This window comes from Saccostrea cucullata, unplaced genomic scaffold (assembly GCF_032062105.1).
Source record: "Saccostrea cucullata isolate Sc308-1 unplaced genomic scaffold, CSIRO_AGI_Scuc_v1 ctg6015, whole genome shotgun sequence".
Lineage (NCBI taxonomy): Eukaryota > Metazoa > Mollusca > Bivalvia > Ostreida > Ostreidae > Saccostrea > Saccostrea cuccullata.
In genome coordinates, this window is record NW_026928355.1 from 8,233 (window position 1) to 33,921 (window position 25,689).

General features: G+C 33.5%; 1 protein-coding gene across 1 annotated transcript; it reads left to right on the forward strand.

Moving 5' to 3' along the window:
• Window positions 1-1,881: 1,881 nt before the first annotated feature.
• On the forward strand, window positions 1,882-25,659 carry LOC134277303 (fibropellin-1-like; the record flags this gene model as incomplete). Its single annotated transcript, XM_062759623.1, has 34 exons — window positions 1,882-2,110; window positions 2,216-2,424; window positions 4,595-4,773; window positions 4,979-5,082; window positions 6,464-6,726; window positions 7,061-7,219; window positions 11,315-11,355; window positions 12,050-12,163; window positions 12,615-12,728; window positions 12,860-12,973; window positions 13,057-13,174; window positions 15,297-15,334; window positions 15,490-15,603; window positions 15,688-15,801; window positions 16,515-16,628; window positions 16,803-16,916; window positions 17,001-17,114; window positions 17,827-17,940; window positions 18,090-18,203; window positions 18,289-18,402; window positions 19,115-19,228; window positions 19,378-19,491; window positions 19,577-19,690; window positions 20,405-20,518; window positions 20,668-20,781; window positions 21,692-21,805; window positions 21,955-22,068; window positions 22,153-22,266; window positions 22,979-23,092; window positions 23,242-23,355; window positions 23,441-23,554; window positions 24,267-24,380; window positions 24,727-24,840; window positions 25,546-25,659. Coding segments are annotated over exons 1-34 (4,072 nt in total), but the record flags the coding sequence as incomplete, so codon positions are not given.
• Window positions 25,660-25,689: the final 30 nt, after the last annotated feature.

A 25,689-nucleotide genomic window follows, 5' to 3' on the forward strand; every position in this document is an offset into this window, starting at 1 on the left:
TGTACAATTTATCAGAAGCGATTTAAGGCCCTTGGGTCTCTTGTATTTTTTTAAACTAATAAGCAATGTTTTGATGAGATGATTGTTAATTAATTTCAAAAAGAGTATTTACTTCAGATAATATGCGTATGAATATCAATTACTTAAAAATATTTGGATGCAACATTGATCAGTTACATATAGGATTTATCCCATATTTGAATATCTATGGGAGTAAATGTCCCACATATCATGTTCTATGAGATTTATCCCATATTTGACTATTTATGGGAGAAAATATCCCATTTGTCAATATCCGTGGGATTTATCCCATTTGAACAATTTTGTGGGAGAAAAAATCCTAATGGGAGAAAAAAATCCCATCTGAGATTTTTTTCTCCCATCTGACATTTTTTCTCTCATGGGAGAATGGTGGGATCGTTGGTGGGACTGAAAATCCCACCATTCTCCCATGGGATTCTGATATTTAGGACTTCATATCTTTTAAAGTAGAGATGTCTATGAGTTCAACATGAGAATATATGATACTGCTAAGAAATCCCACCAGGTACTGTAAAATTTTTTTGGACATTACAGTTAGAAATGGTAGTAAAAAGTCCGGACTATGTCGTGTCCGGAGTTAAATGTCGCACTGTTTCCTGTAGTTAGATCCCCAGGAAGACTTGCTTCGAATTCTAGTGAGACTCCATCCCCCAGGGAAGACTGGACCTGTCAGTATGGAAACGTCTCACCATATGAAACTGGTTTAATAAATAAGATTAAGTAAAATAATAAGTAGGAAACATGGCAAAATAATATAATCTTTACAAATAATGAATGTGTCTCCGGTTTCATTTTGCCATTATAGTACTAAAAAGCGCCTGAGTTAGCATTCGGCCAAAAGAAATTGCTACCATACATTTGTGCAGATTTCTTCAAGTGGTACAGATTCCAGTCTGATCAAAATATGTTCCTCCTGGGGTAGGGAGCGCAAGATGCGGGATACGAAATGGTAAAAATTTATCTTAATAATGCATAAAAGACTTAGAATTATTTAAGGAACAGTTAATTCAAACTTTATCACATTGATATACATGTACATGTTGCTTGCTCTTCAACTTTAATAAAAAGTAATAGTGCATGTGATATAATTTTTATTTAAAAAGATTATAATTCATTCTTAAAATTTGTAAGGTATTATTCTGAAAAATGGCTTAAATTGTTTTAATTACCAAGTAGTTGTGAATGATAAAATCGATAAATATGGGACAAAGATAAAAATATATATATAAAATGTTTTTGACAAAAAGGTATCATGGTATAAATAGAACAGAAGTGCAGAAGTACTAATTGTTTAAGTCTGCGTGGTGAAAGTGAAAATGGAGGACACATTAGAACTAAACTTATGAATTTTAACTGAACACTTAACTTATTATTTCATTGATCCTGATCATCCTCTATCTCTTGCATTTAAGCGAAAAAGTTATTATATACTCTCTGCATCCTCTTAATATTTCGTAAGTGACCGTTTAGGACCTTGAATCTCTTGTTTTGTTTATATTATATAGGCAAAATCTTTTTTCACTCGCATATCTAATTTCATTTATGATAGTAATTTATACCTATGGAAACAAAACTAGTGTATGTGATAACTGTTAGATGTCTATCTCCTGCATGACCTACTCCGTCAAACCATTTCTTTGAAAAAAAATTTTTGACCTCAGAAATACACCTAAAGTGCACAATAATGGGACGAAATGATTCTCAAAACACATGCACGAAATTTAAAGCTAGTGTCACATGAATAGAATTTAAATGCCTCAAACAATTGCAGTTTAATAATTACCGTGGTACATTGAACATCGAATCACCACTAAGCAGAGAACATCAATAGTGATTTAGAAATATAGTGAAAGAGGAAGTAAAAACGATGTTTTATTTGAATTGAAGATAGAAATGCTCTAAATGGAATATTAAAAAAAAATGAAAAAGAGGACGAAAAAATCATAAACTTGGGATCATGATACGTTTATTTAATTGTTTTTTCATTGTTCTGTTTGTCGTGCCATTTGTAAAGTTAAGCCATTTTCGTGGAGGTTTACTAACATGGAGAGCAATTAATGAAACAACGGTAAGTTGTTTTAATTAGTTTTGTGTCAAAATTGATTTTTTTTTTTTTGCTTTAACACTGTCTAATCCTGCATACTTAAAACTAAATCTGTTTCGTTTTTTGTAGATTACGGTGCATCATCGTATTTCATATGTGTACACTCACAATTGCCCAACAAGTAGTACAACTGATTCATTACAATGCTTCGCCGGTTGTAATGGAAGTGTCAGCATGATAGGACAGTGTACGGACTATAGTGCAACTGAAAACTGGGCAGATAGTGAGGGAGATACAGATTTTACATTTACATCATATACAACATCACTTTTGATGAGGTATGAGAAGCTTTTTCTATTCAATTTATATATTAATGAATGTTATTGTAATAAGTTACTAAGCACAGAACGTCCGGTTGGTACTATATCAGTCAATCAGTAGATAAATCCTATCCTATCCAGAATTTAGCATACGTTGAGTTCTCTGTAATTTGGTAAGATTTTTAATCCTCGGCGATTTAAAAAAACATTACGTTTGCATTTCGTTCTGCTTCAATGACTTTTGACTCTATATAGAGTTAAAAGTCATTAAAGCAGAACGAAATGCAAATAATGCGCACATACTTGTCGTAAAATCAGTATTGCCTGTGTCAAGATTCAACTACGTTATATCCATTATATGCATTAAATATGTTTTTATGCGTCCGGATCGATAGATCCGGGACGTATATTGTTTTTGTCCTGTTTGTTTGTCTGTTTATCTGTTTGTCTGTTTATCTGTCTGTCTGTTGTCAACTTTAATGTTCGCCACAACGTTTGAACCATTTAAAGATAGAGACTTCATATTTGGTATGCATACTCCACTATATAAGTTCTTTCAAATTACAACAAGGTCATTCACCTTGTGACCTTGACTGTGACCTATATGCTGAAATAGCTTTTTCGAATTTTTGCCATAACCTTTGAATCATGAATGATAGAGACTTCATATTTGGTAAGCATCCTATACTAAAGTAATTAAGCTCTTTCAAATCGCAACAAATTCAATGTCTTTGTGACCTTGACTGTGACCTATATGCTAAAATAGTCTTTTCGAAGCTTCACCATAACTTTTGAACCACGAGAGATAGAGACTACATATTTGTTTTGCTTACTTCACTAGTTGAGTTCTTTTTAAATGACACCAAAGTCAATGACCTTGTGACCTTGACTGTGACCAAATAGCTTTTTTGAACTTTATAGTTTATTGCTTTTCACTAACACATCTTTTTTCTACAGCTATATATATGATTTCAGCAAAAAAGTTATGCATGTAGACTTTATTTGATAATCTATTACATCTATGGACTATACTATATATACGTAACGTTCATATACACATATATATAAACTCTACAATAAAACTTCCCAACTGATAATTTGAATATATCTCAATTTAGATGCATAAAACCATAAGATGTTCTCTCTTATACAAACATAAGAAGGACTTCTGACAAGATATGAATTAAAAACCCTAATATATTTTCAAGAAAAATTAACATATAAGTTTTAGCTTGTACCTTTATGTAAAAGGGGTCTGCAGTATTTATTGCAAGGCATCAATTAATCTCAAAAAGCTCCTTCATTTTCGAAAACCTTTTTAAAATATAAGGGAATAAAAAATTTAAGTTCAAAACTACGCTATGTTCTTAACATTCCAGTAACCAAAGTGAGTTCTATTTAGCCTACATGTACATTAGATTTTTAAACTTCATCAAAAATTCTTACAAACATACATAATCTAGCCAATACTCTAATAATTAAGCTTTATCCCTACTCTTCAAGAAAACAATAACTGCAGTTCGAGAGAAATTTCAGACGTACTGTGCTACACCAATATATAATTAAATGATTGATATAAGATTGAGATTCTCAAACACTCTAAAACTTTTAGAAAATGAAAAAACAAACTTTTTAAAAATTCAAAAACATCAATTTCTTTAATTAATACAGCCAGTACTAAAAATAAATGAAAACGAGGGTTTTTTTATATCACAGAAAACTTTTTTTTATGAAATTTAGAATAGGAATTTTTATTTTGCCGTGTGATTGGTTATCAAACAAATAACATCATTTAAAATCAGACTGATTCTACCTTGAGGTTGATAATAAAACGACTTTCCTCATTGACAAATTTATTGAGTTTTCTATAGAGTCCTCTAAGACCTCTCTTCCAACTTGCTGCTTGAAATCCAAAGTGTACTTATAATGCTCTTTTATTAGCTGAACAACTTTTACACTTTTTTGAAGCAAAGTTTCATCTAGACATTCTACGTGAAAAGAAGAAAACACTTTCCTTAGCCTTCGACTCTGCATTAAGATAAATAGACGATCTTAAACTGGCTTTTTCATTCGTAAAAATGAGATGAATTTAACTTTTTCATCGTGAACTTTACATAATAACCCGTGTTCATCTTAATTTGGTGATTACATCCCCAAAAATATTTTTTTACTCATGCCTCATTGGTAGATTTGCTAGCAGTGCCTGGATTACTTTACTCAATGGTGGAAGCTCATGGTCCTTACAAATGACTGTTGATCTATCCATGCGTTCTGATACAGGAAAAATTAACCAATCACCTGTCTCAGCAATGGCTTCATCTGTCAAAGTTCTAAATTCGTGTTCCTCACAGCCAATTATAATTCCAGGTATTTTATATGCTGATTCAAAATAAATATTGAAAATGAAAATAAAAGAACATATTAATTATATATACACTGTACTATATATGTTAAGATAAAAATGAAATCCATGATTTTGTATCGCAAAAATACTATTTGTATATTTATCCATACTGAGGACTCTGTCTATTGACTTTTTAACATGTTTGAAAAGAATCAATTGATTTTAAAGTTGCGGACTATGATGGAGATGACGTACGTTGTCGATTTGCCAGTTCCGCGGCAGAATGCGCTGGTATTTGTAGCGTACCTTCTTCATACTTTTCATTGCATGGGGTAAGTACATATGAAACATTTTTTTTGGTGCAAATGAACCGTCAAAAACACAAAAAAGAGCAAGCAAAATAAAGAGCGGATATTTATACTGTGTGATTTGATGTTGACTTTATGAATCAAACAAGTTCAAATGGAGTATATTCACGAGACTTTCCATTTTAACGAGTTGGATAAAGTCGACATCAAATCACACTATTATAGGTGCTCTATTTATCACATACATTTTTAAAAAGAAAACTTTAAGATAAACCCTTTAAGCTATGTAAATGGTTTCTATTCAAAATGATGACACATAAATTGATGGCTTCACATTGTTGAATTTTCACATGGGGAAAGAAAGAAAATCATGTAAAAAAAAAAAATATCTTAGCTTTATTCGTCTTTTAAAATGCGATGTGTGACAATCTGTTGTGTTTTAAATCAAAGTATTAACTGAAAGCTGTAAGGATCGGGGTATCATGAAATTTACTTTGCTTTCAAATAATTCTTTAAACGGTTGAAGTGCAAACGGTGCTAGGCTTGGTCCCCTAAATCTACTTGAAGTAGTGGTGAGTTACTTATACATAATTATTACATAGTAAAATGTATGAAAGCATATTTGAAAGTTGCAATTAGAAAAGATTAGGGAGGGGGTACATTTGTCTTTACAGTTTCAAATACGGATACCTTGATAAAAATATGATACTTCATTGGGATATACGAGTCCTTTTTCTGCTTTTAACAAAATTCTTCCTCATTATCATTGATTTTATAGGATAAGAATTTTTATGAAAAGAAATCAACGTTCTATTTGCCTAAGTCCGCCCTACAGTCCCAGGCAAACAGTATTTTTGGTCAGACAAAACGCATTTTGTATTGAACCCAGTCAAAAAATTAACAATATTATTTTCATCGAAATTTCTTTTTTGTTCAATGCCATGGGTTTAAATTTTAGAATTCCGATTATTAAAAACAGTATAAGTACATATGAACATGTACTTGCAATATGAACAACCACCATGCCAGCGTGTATTCCCAATATGTTATTCCTTGTTTGATGATCAATAAATTTTGTATTATGACTTACATTCCCATGTGTTTAAGTTACTTGAATCAAAATTTTATTTTGCAAAGATGAGACCTTTCGTAGATATTAGACAAAAAAAATAGATTTCTTCATCTTAAACTAAGTTGTACTTACAATTTTTATTCTGTAAGTTATATCAAAGGCTTTACTTTAAAATTTTAACGTTACATGTTTGTTTATCCTTACACATTTGTTTGCAATAAATCTGTGGAAACTGAAAAAACAAATTGATCGATTGATTGACAAAAGGTATAAAAGAGAGAAGGTATTTTACAATCATGACTATTTTTTTTTTTTTTGATTTGTCACTTGCAGCCAACATGTAAATTAACGTACAGTGGAACCGCCCCTGATGGTAATTACGCCATCGCAATACAGATAGAGGATTTCACAAGCCAAGCCTCTAGTTTGGCTCTGAGCAGTGTTCCTCTACAATTTATCGTAAACGTTAACTCAACTGGCTCATGTTCTAACCAACCTACATTTTTATCCCCAACTCCTGCCAACGGGTCAACAATACAAGCTTATAATGGTTCCCTGGAGTTACAAGTGCGGGTGATTATTATATATAGCGAATGGTACGTACGTCAGATATGATGTGTGAATAAGTGGAGATCCTTATATGTTATGCGTCTGCTTGTTTTTCAAAAGTTGTCAGTCATGCTATATATCTTTTGGTTCATTTTAATAAATTATATATTTAGTTGCTTTTTTTTTACAAAGAAAGTATTTCTTTCTATTATTTTTCCTTATTTTGAAATCTGTTATTGAATTCTCCATGCATAGATTTTGATGAAAATATTATTAAATAATTATTTGAATTTGTTTCCTTTGTTTTTCTTAAACACTAAATAAAAACATTTCATTATCAAGAATATTGCTTAATATGAATCTCAATAAATTATACTTTAGGATCAACAAATTTCATATTTTGTCACCACTCAATCTTCTGATGTCTGCTATTTCAAATCCAGCGCCTTCCGAGTATGAAGTAACGATATCATTTACGGCAACTCATGTAGATCAGTTTGGAGAATATATCTTATGTTTCTCAGCGGAAACAAACAATAGGTAAGACAAGACATAAGTGTATCGAATTTGAAAGTAATACAATGTGAAAGAAATACGATATTTAATTTTTAAGGTATATCGCTCAGCTTTTTAAAAAAGTTCACGCAGAACCCCTTACTTTAAAACTATTTATTAAAATTCAATTTTTATAACAAAGAACTTTATTTGGTAATAACCAATATTTGTCCCCCAAATCAAACTTTGATGGAGATATATTTAATTAAGTTCTTAAACAGGGGAATATATGCTGACTTCAAAACACTGAATATTTTCATAAGTTATGACGTCATATGTACGTAATGACGTCACAAACATGACGTAAATTTCAGTTTTTTACGAATTTTATAGAAAAATGTACATATTTCATCAATATTTTGAGTAAAAGTCACCGAGCGCATGCCTGTTCAGGATCAATATTTTGATATAATGTGTAGAATGATAATATCAACGAAATATGTCAATATTGTTCCTGAACAAACTTGCGCTCTATAAATTTTAAAGCTAAAATTGTTGAAATTTTGTCTATTTTGTCCTCTTTCTGAAAAAGGATATAAAATCGGACTAGTTTTTGACGTCATAAATCAAAAAATTGTGAATATACTTCTTTGAAACTATAATATGTTCTGTTAATTTATATTTCTCATACAATTTATTGAATTCAGCACATTTTAGGAAGTTTTCAAAATTTGACCTTTGCGGGGGCAAATATATGCAACATACCGCATATAGTTCTTTAATTTCAACAATGTTAATGTTTTAACATTCAGCGAAAAAAAACTGCTCAAAAAAGCTACAAAGAAGCAATATTTATGAGGGACTATTTCTTGTGGTTGAAGGATATTTAGCAGATAATTCTGCAAATCTGTACATTTATCAAATTCAATATCTTGGAACTTTAGCCTCACATTCTTTTATTCGGAGAATATTTCTGTTATGATATTGCTAGGATATTTAATATAGGTCTTAATTTACACTTCCTTTAGCAACCTTTGCCAAAAAAAGAAGATACGTCAAATTAAGTCAAGATAAAATTTACACCATTTTTTGCATGAAAATCACATAGTTTGACAAATTTTTCAAAATTAACATCACTGACCTTTTTCTTTCATTACATGTATTTTAAAGTACTCGATACATGTGAAAGATCAGCACTTAAATTGTAAAAATCTTGATTTAAGAAAATGTTTCATTGCCTATTTAGCTTTTTAATACCCTAAATATATGTTACTTTTTAGTGGAAAAATGTCACACAATAATTTACGCACATGAATGTGCAAGATCTGTTCAATGATAAATATTATTCAAAATATTTTACGTAAAATAAAATCATATTTATTGGCATAGTCACATCTGATTAAATATGATAAATGTTAACGTAATTAACCAAAGAATTAAAATTTAAGTGCAAAAGAAAATTTTTTTTACTTGCAAGAAAAAGTTGACAAAAAAGGGCCTTTGGCCAAAATCGAAAATCCTTTTTCTTGGGGGGGGGGGGGGGGGGGGGGGCAACATTTTCTCAATGCTAACCTCTTTCAGAACCAATTTTTCTGTATATTCAACACTACATTTTCCTTATACCAATTTCAGTAGTATAAAGTTAGGGGGGGGGGGGGGGCAACCAGCCTCTCACAGAACAATTCCTATAGTATAAGTTTTGTTGGGGAAAAAAGTGGGGGGTCAGGCCCCCCTGCCCCCCCCCCCCCCCCCCGGTTGCTACTTGTACTTGCCTGCGAGTGTCATACCTTAATTAAAATGATTTCTGTTTAAGTTGTAGCATTTTGACAATACACATTTCGTACTATTTTTATAAATGTTTTGAAACTTGCTTTACATTTACAGGTATGTTGGTTAAAATATGAAATTCAGTTAAATGAACATAATAAATACCTGACCAAATACAAAACCATTTATTTAACACATAAAATTAGTCTAACGGAAGAGAGTTAAATTTCGATGCCAAAACTACACTTTACCATTCTAATATTTTGAAAAATTTAAATTTTGTAATTCTAAAGCGTATGTTAAAGATACATTTTCATGCAGCTGTACACTAAAATATATAATTGATAAAAATATTATCATACTTTATTATAGATATTCTACACAAAGCGTTATCTAATTGGTTATAAACTTTCACGTGATCGGGCCATAAAACTTCATATTTCACAGTCGTCGGAATGATTAGCATCATATTCCACCTCTTCGGATAACTAGGGCATTTTCAAGCACAATATGTGTAGTTATCGTTCGTTGAAAGAAAACTTCCGAGAGTAGTAGACGTCACAATAGCCTGGCTTACGTCACAAAATTGCTGATTAGTGATGTGATGTGAAGGAAACGAAGATTTATTCAGCCAAAAATATCATGATATGATTTTTCTTGGCTGAATAAATCTTCATATTTCCCTCACTATCATGCAATAAATGTATACTATTCATACAGCAGTATAAGATTGGTAATGGCATAATGAATTGGACGCCAGGGACACTTATCTATGTAAGTGATTATAAAATGAGGTATAAAAACAATTGAAGTTTGAAAAACGTAATACATATCTTACTAATCGGCACAATTGGGTCCGTGTAACACTTAACAATTCTTATTTTTAAAATGTTTTTGAGTTTTAGTATTTTAATATATTAGTTCCAATTTCTAAATTTTAAAAATTTGAACTCATTTGGTGTTTTGAAATTTAATATTTTAGTTCAAAAATCTAAATTTTCAAATTTAAAACAAGTTTTCAAATTTTAACATTCTATATCATTAACTTAAATTTCCAAAAATCGAATTTTGGACTATAAACTTTTGAGATTTTAATCTATAATTTGTTCAGAAACCCAAATTCAGTAAAAAAAAAAAAATGAAATTATATCAGAGTATTTTATACACAATTTATACTTAAGGTAAGAAAATTTGATCCTTATCTGGGATGGATATCTTAAATCCAGAACAATGATACTAGTATCACTTTCAAATGATTTTATTGCTTTTTGATTTTTTTTACCTTAGAAAAATAACATTTTTGAGGTACAGAAAAGTCAAATAAATGACTGTGCGAAGTAGTTTGAGACTATCTTAAATTTTTTGCTACATTTAATGGGACTATTTTAGATTTTAAAAAATTAGCAAAGGAAGCACTTACAGAAATTTATTTATATGTTAGTCATTATCACAGTGCAAAATGGTCAAATTGTTTGTATTGCTAAAAGAAGTACACCGACACCAATTTTTTTGTTTTGAATTTTTATTAAATTATGTATGCAGATTCTATATACTTGACAAAACATTCTCAATGCCTTTGACAATAGGAGTCAGCCTCCTTAGATATAAACAAAGTTCATTGCAGTACGTTTATTCTTTTTTTTTTAAAAAAAATATCATTGACCTTGTCTGATTTTCATAAATAAAGAATAAAAGAGGTTCAGTGGAAAATGGAGATAACGAACAGTAATCAACCTCAAAGAGCTACTGAAACTTTACACATCGAGAACAGGGCAAACAATTATTAAAGGACTAAAAAATCAAAGGTGTGATCAGGTGGCATGGAGGATTACCTTGGTAAACAAGTGAAACTGGGCTACATACTTATATCAGTCACAGCATTTGTTGTTGTTGTTTTTTTTTTTTTTTTTTTTTTTTTTTTTTTGAAAATAAGAATTATAATTGATACAATTTAGGAAATTAAAAAAATAAAATTCTGATTAGATTGTTGAACAATTTTTTTGGTCAAAAATCTAATATTTTATGTCAACATTTTTACTTCTATTGTTTCTCTTTATACAATGAGTTCTAATACTTGAGAAAAAATATAAAGGATAAAACTTCTTGGTCCTAGTTCAGTTTTAAGAGAGCTCGAGATTGTTATCTGTCTAGCGTATATTTTACCTTGAAGTTTATCTTAAGAATGAACATTGATATCTACACACGGTTATACTGCGTCAGTTTTACTTTTGTATTCTTCAATGAAAAAAATCGTTGATTAAAATAAATACGATTCTATTGTTATTTAAAACCAATGATTTTATTATAATTTAAAAGTTGATTAACTTTATTGTTGATAATTAATTCTTCCAAACCATTTAATATGTGTTGCAGACTTTCGTCTTATTCACGGTGCATTACAGTAAATCTTACAGGTAAGAAAATAATCATCAGATATCATACGATATTTACCATAATTGACAATATGTACAAAGGTGAACACGTATTTTGTTTTTCTTAAATTTGTTTAGTTACGGTTGAAATACAAAACTGTGTAATTACAACGTCGCGTTATTTGTATAGAAATGATATAAACATGTAGTTTTTTCTCAAGCGCAAAATAGTACCCGGACCCTAGAAACTCTATAGTACATAATATACAGCTTTGAATACTGAATTTTCTAAATTTCAAATTCAATACAGTAAGAGAAGAGTAAAATAATGACGACATGTAAAAGAAATAAAATTTAGATATATGAACAGCAAACAGTCTTACAATTATTCAGCTAGGAAGTCTCCGAATAACTTCATATATATGGTATCAGCGTATGACAATTTGTCACGAAAACCAAATCAAAAACAAAAGGTGTTACTCACGAAATATTTGAATTTAAAAGGTTGTTGTAACATGTATTTCATTAGTCCGACTTTTTTTTAAATTTTTTTTTTTATATATTAATGCTCAGAAAATAAAAATTTAGACAACGTACGGCTTTCAGCTGGTAAAAATAAACTCAAAAATACATTTGTACTTTTCAAATTCTAAAATTAATTGTACATCCGATTCCATAACATTTGGAATCCTCCTCTTGAAGGTTATATATGTCTTATAAAATATATTTGATACAGATATTGATGCATGTGCTGGAAATCCTTGTCAAAACAGTGGAACTTGTGTGGACCTCATCAATGATTACAACTGCAGTTGTGTTGCAGGATTTAATGGAACAAACTGTGAGGAGAGTGAGTAAATTAATGAAATTAAGACAAATTAAAGTATTGATTAATTTGTCACTTCAGTTCCTGCTGTAACTCCTGAGAAATTTGTCCCTTAGATTTGAAAAAAATGAGGTTCCAGTGCCATTCTTCCTTTGTCACCCAGACTCTTTCCTAACATATCCCTTCTCATTGCTCCTGAAACCCAATTCTACTCCTTGACATGACTTGACATAGCACCTAACGATCCTTCCCATTATCTAAGAAAGTTCTTTTTCAGTCGTGTAATTAGTTTCCGCCATACTTGCAAACTGAATACATTTTTTACAAAGTCCCCTTCAAGCTATCGATTTTATAAGATAGCGATGGCTTCAAGTCAAAACATTTTGCTAGTAGCGAAGTAAATTACCGAACCAATTGCAAACAATTGAGTATTCTCTATCTCTAAATTATATCTTATACAATTTATTTGTAACAGATATAGATGAATGTGCAGAAAATCCTTGTCAAAACAATGCAACATGTGAGGACCTCATCAATGATTACAACTGCAGTTGTGAGGCAGGATTTAATGGAACAAACTGTGAGGAGAGTAAGGAAATTAATGAACCTAAAACAATTGAGATATCACAACTCTATAAATTCTGATACGTCAATGCTTAAGAAGATTGGCGATCTTTTGTATTAGTGAAAGTTGGGATTACATGAAAGACGTTTTTACAGATATTGATGACTGTGCCGATAGTCCTTGTCAGAACAATGGTACATGTGCGGACCTCATCAATGCTTATGAGTGTAGCTGTGCTCCTGGATTTAATGGAACCAATTGCGAGGAAGGTAAGCCAATGAAAATGATATGAAATGACGGTGAATAAACTAGTTTAAAATCAGTTATGCTTAACAAAGAGCATCCGTTACAGATATTGATGAATGTTCTGAAAATCCATGTCAGAACAATGGGACATGCCTTGATCTCATCAATGATTACCAATGTAACTGTGCTGCAGGTTTCAATGACACAAATTGTACAAACAGTGAGTATATATAAAGAAGCATGTTTTTTTCAAGGAAATGTTGACTTTTTCTGGAAGATATATTTTATCTTTTAGAGGTCATTCAAGTAATGCTAGTATTTTAATCCTTATCTCACAAATCTTCCAGTCTGATGTCTCATACCAGTCTACGTGTTCTACCACAGATAAAGATATTTTGAAAGTATTCTACCTTTTGACGTGTCATGAACTAACCCCTGCTTAACCTGACCCTTTTCTGGCGTCCTCTGAATTATCCGTCTATTACCTTTGATCTCCTGAGAATATCCTTTACGACACTCTCTCACTCACTCATTACTTGAGATTTTTCTTGATCAATATCATGACCTGATCCCACATCTGATGTTTTCGAGGGCCATGTTTGCTGTGCTCCCATTTCATATTGTTTTACGGACTTTTGATCTTGAATACTGTTCGTTATCTCCATATGTTCCATAAAAGAAGTCTTTTAGCTCACCTGAGCCAAAGGCTCAAGTGAGCTTTTCTGATCAAAATTTGTCTGTTGTCTGTCGTCGTTGTGGTTGTTGTCGTTGTCGTCGTCGTCGTCGTTGTTGTCGTCTTTGTTGTAAACTTTTCACATTTTCATCTTCTTCTCAAGAACCACTGGGCCAATTTCAACCAAACTTGCTACAAAGTATCCTTGGGTAAAGAGGATTCAAGTTTGTTCAAATGAAGGGCCACGCCCTTTTCCAAGGGGAGATAATTATGAATTTGTGAAAAATTAATGGCATTTTTTAAAAATCTTCTTTTTAAGAACCACTGGACCAGGAAAGATGAAACTCATGTGGAATCATCCTCTGGTAGTGTAGATTCAAGTTTGTTCAAATCGTGACCCCCGAGGGTAGGGTGGGGCCACAATAGCCGATCAAATTTTACATAAGAATATATAGGAAACATCTTTAAAAATCTTCTTCTAAGAACCACTGGGCCAGGAAAGATGAAACTCATGTGAAATCATCCTCAGGTACTGTAGATTCAAGTTTGTTCAAATCATGACCCCCGGGGGTAGAGTGGGGCCAAAATGGCCGATCAAAGTTTTACATAGGAATATATAGGAAAAATTTTGAAAAATCTTCTCCTCAAGAACCACTGGGCCAGGAAAGATGAAACTCATGTGGAATCATCCTCAGGTAGTATAAATTCAAGTTTGTTCAAATCCCGACCCCCGGGGGTAGAGTGGGGCCAAAATGGCCGATCAAAGTTTTACATAGGAATATATAGGAAAAATCTTTAAAAATCTTCTTCTCAAGAACCACTATGACAGGAAAGATGAAACTCATGTGGAATCATCCTCAGATAGTGTAGATTCAAGTTTGTTCAAATCATGACCCCCAGAGGTAGAGTGGGGCCAAAATGGCCGATCAAAGTTTTACATAGGAATATATAAGAAAAACCTTTTAAAATCTTCTTCTCAAGAACCACTATGTCAGGAAAGATGAAACTCATGTGGAATCATCATCAGATAGTGTAGATTCAAGTTTGTTCAAATCATGACCCCCGTGGGTAGGATTGGGCCAAAATGGCCGATCAAAGTTTTACATAGGAATATATAAGAAAAATCTTTAAAAATCTTCTTCTCAAGAACCACTATGCCAGGAAAGATGAAACTCATTTGAAATTATCCTCAGGTAGTGTAGATTCAAGTTTGTTCAAATCATGACCCCCAGGGGTAGGGTGGGGCCAAAATGGCCGACCAAAAATTCTCATAGGAATATATAGGGAAACCTTTTAAAATCTTCTTTTCAAGTACTTCAAAGCCATGATTAGTAATATTTATGTAGAATTATCCTCAGGTAGTGTAGATTCTAGTTCGTCCAAATCATGGTATGTGCATTTTCCTAGCTGATGTGCTCATGTGAGCGCTGTGACCCCTGGGCCTCTTGTTCAATCGTGCAATCAATTTCTTCCGGGCGTGAAAACTTCACACCTTCATTTTCAAAGTCTTTTGAACATTTTAAAATCCTTTGCCGGTGGTGAAAAAAATCATCGATCCAATTTCAAACCATCACCTTACAGCTTAAGAAATCCCTTACTGGTAGTGAATCAAATGACTGATTCGATTCAATATTGCGAACTATGGAATATTCTCTAACTCTAAAAAACTGCAGTTGTGAGGCAGGATTTAATGGAACAAACTGTGAGGAGAGTAAGTAAATTAATGAACCTAAGACAAATGAAACTTTAGATCACATTCTAGATATCATATCACAACTCTGTAAATTCTGATCCGTCAATGCTTAAGAACATTGGCTTTCCTTTGTATAAGTGAAAGCTGGGATTACATGAAAGACGTTTTTACAGATATTGATGACTGTGCCGATAGTCCTTGTCAGAACAATGGAACATGTGCGGACCTCATCAATGCTTATGAGTGTAGCTGTGCTCCTGGATTTAATGGAACCAATTGCGAGGAAGGTAAGTTAATGAAAATGATATCAAATGACGGTGAATAAAACTAGTTTAAAATCAGTTATGCTTAACAAAGAGCATGTGTTACAGATATTGATGAATGTGCTGAAAATCCATGTGAGAACAATGGGACATGCCTTGATCTCATCAATGATTACCAATGTGACTGTGTTGCAGGATTCAATGACACTAATTGTACAAACAGTGAGTATATAGAACGAAGCATTTTTTTTTCAAGGAAATGTTGACTTTTTCTGAAAGATATATTTTATCTTTTAGACGTCAGTCAAGTTATACTAGTATTTTAATCCTTATCTCAAAATTTTTCAAGTCTGATGTCTCATACCAGTCTATGTGTTCCACCACGGACAAAGATATTTTGAAAGTATTCAACACCTTGACGTACCTTGACCTAACCCCTGTTTAACCTGACCACTTTCTGGCGTCCCCTGAATTATCCGTCTACTCCTTAATATCTCCCAATAATTTCCTTTACGATGCTTCTCTCACTTAGTCATTACTTGAGATTTCTCTTGATCAATATCATGACCTGATCCCACATCTGATGTTTTGGAGGTCCGTGTTTGCTGTGCTCCCATTTTGTATTGTTTTACGAACGTTTGATCTTGAATACTGTTGGTTATCTCCATATGTTCCATAAAAGAAGTCTTTTTCAGTCGTGCAATCAATTTCTTCCGGGCTTGAAAACTACACACCTTCATTTTCAAAGTCTCGTGAACATTTCAAAATCCTTTGCCAGTGGTGAAATAAATAACCGATCCAATTGCAAACCATCACGTGAAAGTTTTAGAAATCCTTTACCAGTAGTGAATGAAATGACTGATTGGATTCAATATTGCAAACCATTGCATATTCCTTATCTGTAAATCATATCTTATGCGTTTTATTTGTAACAGATATAGATGAATGTGCAGAAAATCCTTGTCAAAACAATGCAACATGTGAGGACCTCATCAATGATTACAACTGCACTTGTGAGGCAGGATTTAATGGAACAAACTGTGAGGAGAGTAAGTAAATTAATGAACCTAAGACAATAATCAATAATCAATAATAAGACAAAATGAAACTATAATCACGTTTTAGATATCACAACTCTATAAATTCTGATACTCAGTGCTTAAGAACATTGGCTATCCTTTCTATAAGTGAAAGTTGGGATTACATGAAAGACGTTTTTACAGATATTGATGAATGTGCCGATAGTCCTTGTCAGAACAATGGAACATGTGCGGACCGCATCAATGCTTATGAGTGTAGCTGTGCTCCTGGATTTAATGGAACCAATTGCGAGGAAGGTAAGCCAATGAAAATGATATGAAATGACGGTGAATTAGACTAGTTTAAAATCAGTTATGCTTAACAAAGAGCATGTGTTACAGATATTGATGAATGTGTTGAAAATCCATGTCAGAACAATGGGACATGCCTTGATCTCATCAATGATTACCAATGTAACTGTGCTGCAGGATTCAATGACACTAATTGTACAAACAGTGAGTATATATAAAGAAGCATGTTTTTCCAAGGAAATGTGGACTTTTTCTTGAAGATATATTTTATCTTTTAGAGGTCATTCAAGTTATACCAGTATTAACATCCTTATCTCACAATTCTTCAAGTCTGACGTCTCATACCAGTCTATGTGTTCCACCGCAGACAAAGATATTTTGAAAGTATTCTACCCCTTGACGTACCTTGCCCTAACCCCTGTTTAACCTGACCCCTTTCTGGCGTCCCCTGAATTATCCGTCTACTCCTTAATATCTCCCAATAATATCCTTTACGACGCTTCTCTCACTTAGTCATTACTTGAGATTTCTCTTGATCAATATCATGACCTGATCCCACATCTGATGTTTTGGAGGTCCGTGTTTGCTGTGCTCCCATTTTGTATTGTTTTACGGACGTTTGATCTTGAATTCTGTTGGTTATCTCCATATGTTCCATAAAAGAAGTCTTTTTCAGTCGTGCAATCAATTTCTTCTGGGCTTGAAAACTACACACCTTCATTTTCAAAGTCTCGTGAACATTTCAAAATCCTTTGCCAGTGGTGAAATAAATAACCGATCCAATTGCAAACCATCACGTGAAAGTTTTAGAAATCCTTTACCAGTAGTGAATGAAATGACTGATTGGATTCAATATTGCAAACCATTGCATATTCTTTATCTGTAAATCATATCTTATGCGTTTTATTTGTAACAGATATAGATGAATGTGCAGAAAATCCTTGTCAAAACAATGCAACATGTGAGGACCTCATCAATGATTACAACTGCACTTGTGAGGCAGGATTTAATGGAACAAACTGTGAGGAGAGTAAGTAAATTAATGAACCTAAGACAAATGAAACTTTAGATCACGTTTCAGATATCACAACTCTATAAATTCTGATACTCAATGCTTAAGAACATTGGCTATCCTTTCTATAAGTGAAAGTTGGGATTACATGAAAGACGTTTTTACAGATATTGATGAATGTGCCGATAATCCTTGTCAGAACAATGGAACATGTGCGGACCTCATCAATGCTTATGAGTGTAGCTGTGCTCCTGGATTTAATGGAACCAATTGCGAGGAAGGTAAGCCAATGAAAATGATATGAAATGACGGTGAATTAGACTAGTTTAAAAATCAGTTATGCTTAACAAAGAGCATGTGTTACAGATATTGATGAATGTGCTGAAAATCCATGTCAGAACAATGGGACATGCCTTGATCTCATCAATGATTACCAATGTAACTGTGCTGCAGGATTCAATGACACTAATTGTACAAACAGTGAGTATATATAAAGAAGCATGTTTTTCCAAGGAAATGTGGACTTTTTCTTGAAGATATATTTTATCTTTTAGAGGTCATTCAAGTTATACCAGTGTTAACATCCTTATCTCACAATTCTTCAAGTCTGACGTCTCATACCAGTCTATGTGTTCCACCGCAGACAAAGACATTTTGAAAGTATTCTACCCCTTGACGTACCTTGACCTAACCGCTGTTTAACCTGACCCTTTTCTGGCGTCCCCTGAATTATCCGTCTACTCCTTAATATCTCCCAATAATATCCTTTACGACGCTTCTCTCACTTAGTCATTACTTGAGATTTCTCTTGATCAATATCATGACCTGATCCCACATCTGATGTTTTGGAGGTCCGTGTTTGCTGTGCTCCCATTTTGTATTGTTTTACGGACGTTTGATCTTGAATGCTGTTGGTTATCTCCATATGTTCCATAAAAGAAGTCTTTTTCAGTCGTGCAATCAATTTCTTCCGGGCTTGAAAACTACACACCTTCATTTTCAAAGTCTCGTGAACATTTCAAAATCCTTTGCCAGTGGTGAAATAAATAACCGATCCAATTGCAAACCATCACGTGAAAGTTTTAGAAATCCTTTACCAGTAGTGAATGAAATGACTGATTGGATTCAATATTGCAAACCATTGCATATTCTTTATCTGTAAATCATATCTTATGCGTTTTATTTGTAACAGATATAGATGAATGTGCAGAAAATCCTTGTCAAAACAATGCAACATGTGAGGACCTCATCAATGATTACAACTGCACTTGTGAGGCAGGATTTAATGGAACAAACTGTGAGGAGAGTAAGTAAATTAATGAACCTAAGACAAATGAAACTTTAGATCACGTTTCAGATATCACAACTCTATAAATTCTGATACTCAATGCTTAAGAACATTGGCTATCCTTTCTATAAGTGAAAGTTGGGATTACATGAAAGACGTTTTTACAGATATTGATGAATGTGCCGATAATCCTTGTCAGAACAATGGAACATGTGCGGACCTCATCAATGCTTATGAGTGTAGCTGTGCTCCTGGATTTAATGGAACCGATTGCGAGGAAGGTAAGTCAATGAAAATGATATGAAATGACGGTGAATGAAACTAGTTTTAAATCAGTTATGCTTAAACAAAGAGCATCTCTTACAGATATTGATGAATGTGCTGAAAATCCATGTCAGAACAATGGGACATGCCTTGATCTCATCAATGATTACCAATGTAACTGTGCTGCGGGATTCAATGACACAAATTGTACAAACAGTGAGTATATAGAACGAAGCTTTTTTTTTTTCAAGGAAATGTTGACTTTTTCTGAAAGATATATTTTATCTTTTGGACGTCAGTCAAGTTATACTAGTATTTTTATCCTTATCTCACAATTTTTCAAGTCTGATGTCTCATACCAGTCTATGTGTTCCACCACGGACAAAGATATTTTGAAAGTATTCAACACCTTGACGTACCTTGACCTAACCCCTGTTTAACCTGACCCCTTTCTGGCGTCCCCTGAATTATCCGTCTACTCCTTAATATCTCCCAATAATTTCCTTTACGACGCTTCTCTCACTTAGTCATTACTTGAGATTTCTCGTGATCAGTATCATGACCTGATCCCACATCTGATGTTTTGGAGGTCCGTGTTTGCTGTGCTCCCATTTTGTATTGTTTTACGGACGTTTGATCTTGAATGCTGTTGGTTATCTCCATATGTTCCATAAAAGAAGTCTTTTTCAGCCGTGCAATCAATTTCTTCCGGGCTTGAAAACTACACACCTTCATTTTCAAAGTCTCGTGAACATTTCAAAATCCTTTGCCAGTGGTGAAATGAATAACCGATCCAATTGCAAACCATCACGTGAAAGTTTTAGAAATCCTTTACCAGTAGTGAATGAAATGACTGATTGGATTCAATATTGCAAACCATTGCATATTCTTGATCTGTAAATCATATCTTATGCGTTTTATTTGTAACAGATATAGATGAATGTGCAGAAAATCCTTGTCAAAACAATGCAACATGTGAGGACCTCATCAATGATTACAACTGCACTTGTGAGGCAGGATTTAATGGAACAAACTGTGAGGAGAGTAAGTAAATTAATGAACCTAAGACAAATGCAACTTTAGATCACGTTTTAGATATCACAACTCTATAAATTCTGATACTTAATGCTTAAGAACATTGGCTATCCTTTCTATAAGTGAAAGTTGGGATTACATGAAAGACGTTTTTACAGATATTGATGAATGTGCCGATAATCCTTGTCAGAACAATGGAACATGTGCGGACCTCATCAATGCTTATGAGTGTAGCTGTGCTCCTGGATTTAATGGAACCGATTGCGAGGAAGGTAAGTCAATGAAAATGATATGAAATGACGGTGAATTAAACTAGTTTAAAATCAGTTATGTTTAAACAAAGAGCATGTGTTACAGATATTGATGAATGTGCTGAAAATCCATGTCAGAACAATGGGACATGCCTTGATCTCATCAATGATTACCAATGTAACTGTGCTGCGGGATTCAATGACACAAATTGTACAAACTGTGAGTATATAGAACGAAGCATTTTTTTTCAAGGAAATGTTGACTTTTTCTGAAAGATATATTTTATCTTTTAGACGTCAGTCAAGTTATACTAGTATTTTAATCCTTATCTCACAATTTTTCAAGTCTGATCTCTCATACCAGTCTATGTGTTCCACCACGGACAAAGATATTTTGAAAGTATTCAACACCTTGACGTACCTTGACCTAACCCCTGTATAACCTGACCCCTTTCTGGCGTCCCCTGAATTATCCGTCTACTCCTTAATATCTCCCAATAATTTCCTTAACGACGCTTCTCTCACTTAGTCCTTACTTGAGATTTCTCTTGATCAATATCATGACCTGATCCCACATCTGATGTTTTGGAGGTCCGTGTTTGCTGTGCTCCCATTTTGTATTGTTTTACGGACGTTTGATCTTGAATGCTGTTGGTTATCTCCACATGTTCCATAAAAGAAGTCTTTTTCAGTCGTGCAATCAATTTCTTCCGGGCTTGAAAACTACACACCTTCATTTTCAAATCTCGTGAACATTTCAAAATCCTTTGCCAGTGGTGAAATAAATAACCGATCCAATTGCAAACCATCACGTGAAAGTTTTAGAAATCCTTTACCAGTAGTGAATGAAATGACTGATTGGATTCAATATTGCAAACCATTGCATATTCTTTATCTGTAAATCATATCTTATGCGTTTTATTTGTAACAGATATAGATGAATGTGCAGAAAATCCTTGTCAAAACAATGCAACATGTGAGGACCTCATCAATGATTACAACTGCACTTGTGAGGCAGGATTTAATGGAACAAACTGTGAGGAGAGTAAGTAAATTAATGAACCTAAGACAAATGAAACTTTAGATCACGTTTCAGATATCACAACTCTATAAATTCTGATACTCAATGCTTAAGAACATTGGCTATCCTTTCTATAAGTGAAAGTTGGGATTACATGAAAGACGTTTTTACAGATATTGATGAATGTGCCGATAATCCTTGTCAGAACAATGGAACATGTGCGGACCTCATCAATGCTTATGAGTGTAGCTGTGCTCCTGGATTTAATGGAACCAATTGCGAGGAAGGTAAGCCAATGAAAATGATATGAAATGACGGTGAATTAGACTAGTTTAAAATCAGTTATGCTTAACAAAGAGCATGTGTTACAGATATTGATGAATGTGCTGAAAATCCATGTCAGAACAATGGGACATGCCTTGATCTCATCAATGATTACCAATGTAACTGTGCTGCAGGATTCAATGACACTAATTGTACAAACAGTGAGTATATATAAAGAAGCATGTTTTTCCAAGGAAATGTGGACTTTTTCTTGAAGATATATTTTATCTTTTAGAGGTCATTCAAGTTATACCAGTGTTAACATCCTTATCTCACAATTCTTCAAGTCTGACGTCTCATACCAGTCTATGTGTTCCACCGCAGACAAAGACATTTTGAAAGTATTCTACCCCTTGACGTACCTTGACCTAACCGCTGTTTAACCTGACCCTTTTCTGGCGTCCCCTGAATTATCCGTCTACTCCTTAATATCTCCCAATAATATCCTTTACGACGCTTCTCTCACTTAGTCATTACTTGAGATTTCTCTTGACCAATATCATGACCTGATCCCACATCTGATGTTTTGGAGGTCCGTGTTTGCTGTGCTCCCATTTTGTATTGTTTTACGGACGTTTGATCTTGAATGCTGTTGGTTATCTCCATATGTTCCATAAAAGAAGTCTTTTTCAGTCGTGCAATCAATTTCTTCCGGGCTTGAAAACTACACACCTTCATTTTCAAAGTCTCGTGAACATTTCAAAATCCTTTGCCAGTGGTGAAATAAATAACCGATCCAATTGCAAACCATCACGTGAAAGTTTTAGAAATCCTTTACCAGTAGTGAATGAAATGACTGATTGGATTCAATATTGCAAACCATTGCATATTCTTTATCTGTAAATCATATCTTATGCGTTTTATTTGTAACAGATATAGATGAATGTGCAGAAAATCCTTGTCAAAACAATGCAACATGTGAGGACCTCATCAATGATTACAACTGCACTTGTGAGGCAGGATTTAATGGAACAAACTGTGAGGAGAGTAAGTAAATTAATGAACCTAAGACAAATGAAACTTTAGATCACGTTTCAGATATCACAACTCTATAAATTCTGATACTCAATGCTTAAGAACATTGGCTATCCTTTCTATAAGTGAAATTTGGGATTACATGAAAGACGTTTTTACAGATATTGATGAATGTGCCGATAATCCTTGTCAGAACAATGGAACATGTGCGGACCTCATCAATGCTTATGAGTGTAGCTGTGCTCCTGGATTTAATGGAACCGATTGCGAGGAAGGTAAGTCAATGAAAATGATATGAAATGACGGTGAATGAAACTAGTTTTAAATCAGTTATGCTTAAACAAAGAGCATCTCTTACAGATATTGATGAATGTGCTGAAAATCCATGTCAGAACAATGGGACATGCCTTGATCTCATCAATGATTACCAATGTAACTGTGCTGCGGGATTCAATGACACAAATTGTACAAACAGTGAGTATATATAACGAAGCTTTTTTTTTTCAAGGAAATGTTGACTTTTTCTGAAGATATATTTTATCTTTTGGACGTCAGTCAAGTTATATAGTATTTTTATCCTTATCTCACAATTTTTCAAGTCTGAATGTCTCATACCAGTCTATGTGTTCCACCGCAGACAAAGATATTTTGAAAGTATTCTACCCCTTGACGTACCTTGACCTAACCCCTGTTTAACCTGACCCCTTTCTGGTGTCCCCTGATTATTCCGTCTACTCCTTAATATCTCCCAATAATATCCTTTACCACGCTTCTCTCACTTAGTCATTACTTGAGATTTCTCTTGATCAATATCATGACCTGATCCCACATCTGATGTTTTGGAGGTCCGTGTTTGCTGTGCTCCCATTTTGTATTGTTTTACGGACGTTTGATCTTGAATGCTGTTGGTTATCTCCATATGTTCCATAAAAGAAGTCTTTTTCAGTCGTGCAATCAATTTCTTCCGGGCTTGAAAACTACACACCTTCATTTTCAAAGTCTCGTGAACATTTCAAAATCCTTTGCCAGTGGTGAAATGAATAACCGATCCAATTGCAAACCATCACGTGAAAGTTTTAGAAATCCTTTACCAGTAGTGAATGAAATGACTGATTGGATTCAATATTGCAAACCATTGCATATTCTTGATCTGTAAATCATATCTTATGCGTTTTATTTGTAACAGATATAGATGAATGTGCAGAAAATCCTTGTCAAAACAATGCAACATGTGAGGACCTCATCAATGATTACAACTGCACTTGTGAGGCAGGATTTAATGGAACAAACTGTGAGGAGAGTAAGTAAATTAATGAACCTAAGACAAATGAAACTTTAGATCACGTTTTAGATATCACAACTCTATAAATTCTGATACTCAATGCTTAAGAACATTGGCTATCCTTTCTATAAGTGAAAGTTGGGATTACATGAAAGACGTTTTTACAGATATTGATGAATGTGCCGATAATCCTTGTCAGAACAATGGAACATGTGCGGACCTCATCAATGCTTATGAGTGTAGCTGTGCTCCTGGATTTAATGAAACATTGCGAGGAAGGTAAGTCAATGAAAATGATATGAAATGACGGTGAATTAAACTAGTTTAAAATCAGTTATGTTTAAACAAAGAGCATCTCTTACAGATATTGATGAATGTGCTGAAAATCCATGTCAGAACAATGGGACATGCCTTGATCTCATCAATGATTACCAATGTAACTGTGCTGCAGGATTCAATGACACAAATTGTACAAACAGTGAGTATATAGAACGAAGCATTTTTTTTCAAGGAAATGTTGACTTTTTCTGAAAGAAGTACACTTTATCTTTTAGACGTCAGTCAAGTTATACTCATATTTTAATCCTTATCTCACAATTTTTCAAGTCTGATCTCTCATACCAGTCTATGGTTCCACCACGGGACAAAGATATTTTGAAAGTATTCAACACCTTGACGTACCTTTAACCTAACCCCTGTATAACCTGACCCCTTTCTGGCGTCCCCTGAATTATCCGTCTACTCCTTAATATCTCCCAATAATTTCCTTAACGACGCTTCTCTCACTTAGTCCTTACTTGAGATTTCTCTTGATCAATATCATGACCTGATCCCACATCTCATGTTTTGGAGGTCCGTGTTTGCTGTGCTCCCATTTTGTATTGTTTTACGGACGTGTGATCTTGAATGCTGTTGGTTATCTCCATATGTTCCATAAAAGAAGTCTTTTTCAGTCGTGCAATCAATTTCTTCCGGGCTTGAAAACTACACACCTTATTTTCAAAGTCTCGTGAACATTTCAAAATCCTTTGCCAGTGGTGAAATAAATAACCAAACCAATTCAAACCATAGTGAAAGTTTTAGAAATCCTTTACCAGTAGTGAATGAAATAATTATTCAATATTGCAAACCATTGCATATTCTTTATCTGTAAATCATATCTTATGCGTTTTATTTGTAACAGATATAGATGAATGTGCAGAAAATCCTTGTCAAAACAATGCAACATGTGAGGACATCATCAATGATTACAACTGCACTTGTGAGGCAGGATTTAATGGAACAAACTGTGAGGAGAGTAAGTAAATTAATGAACCTAAGACAAATG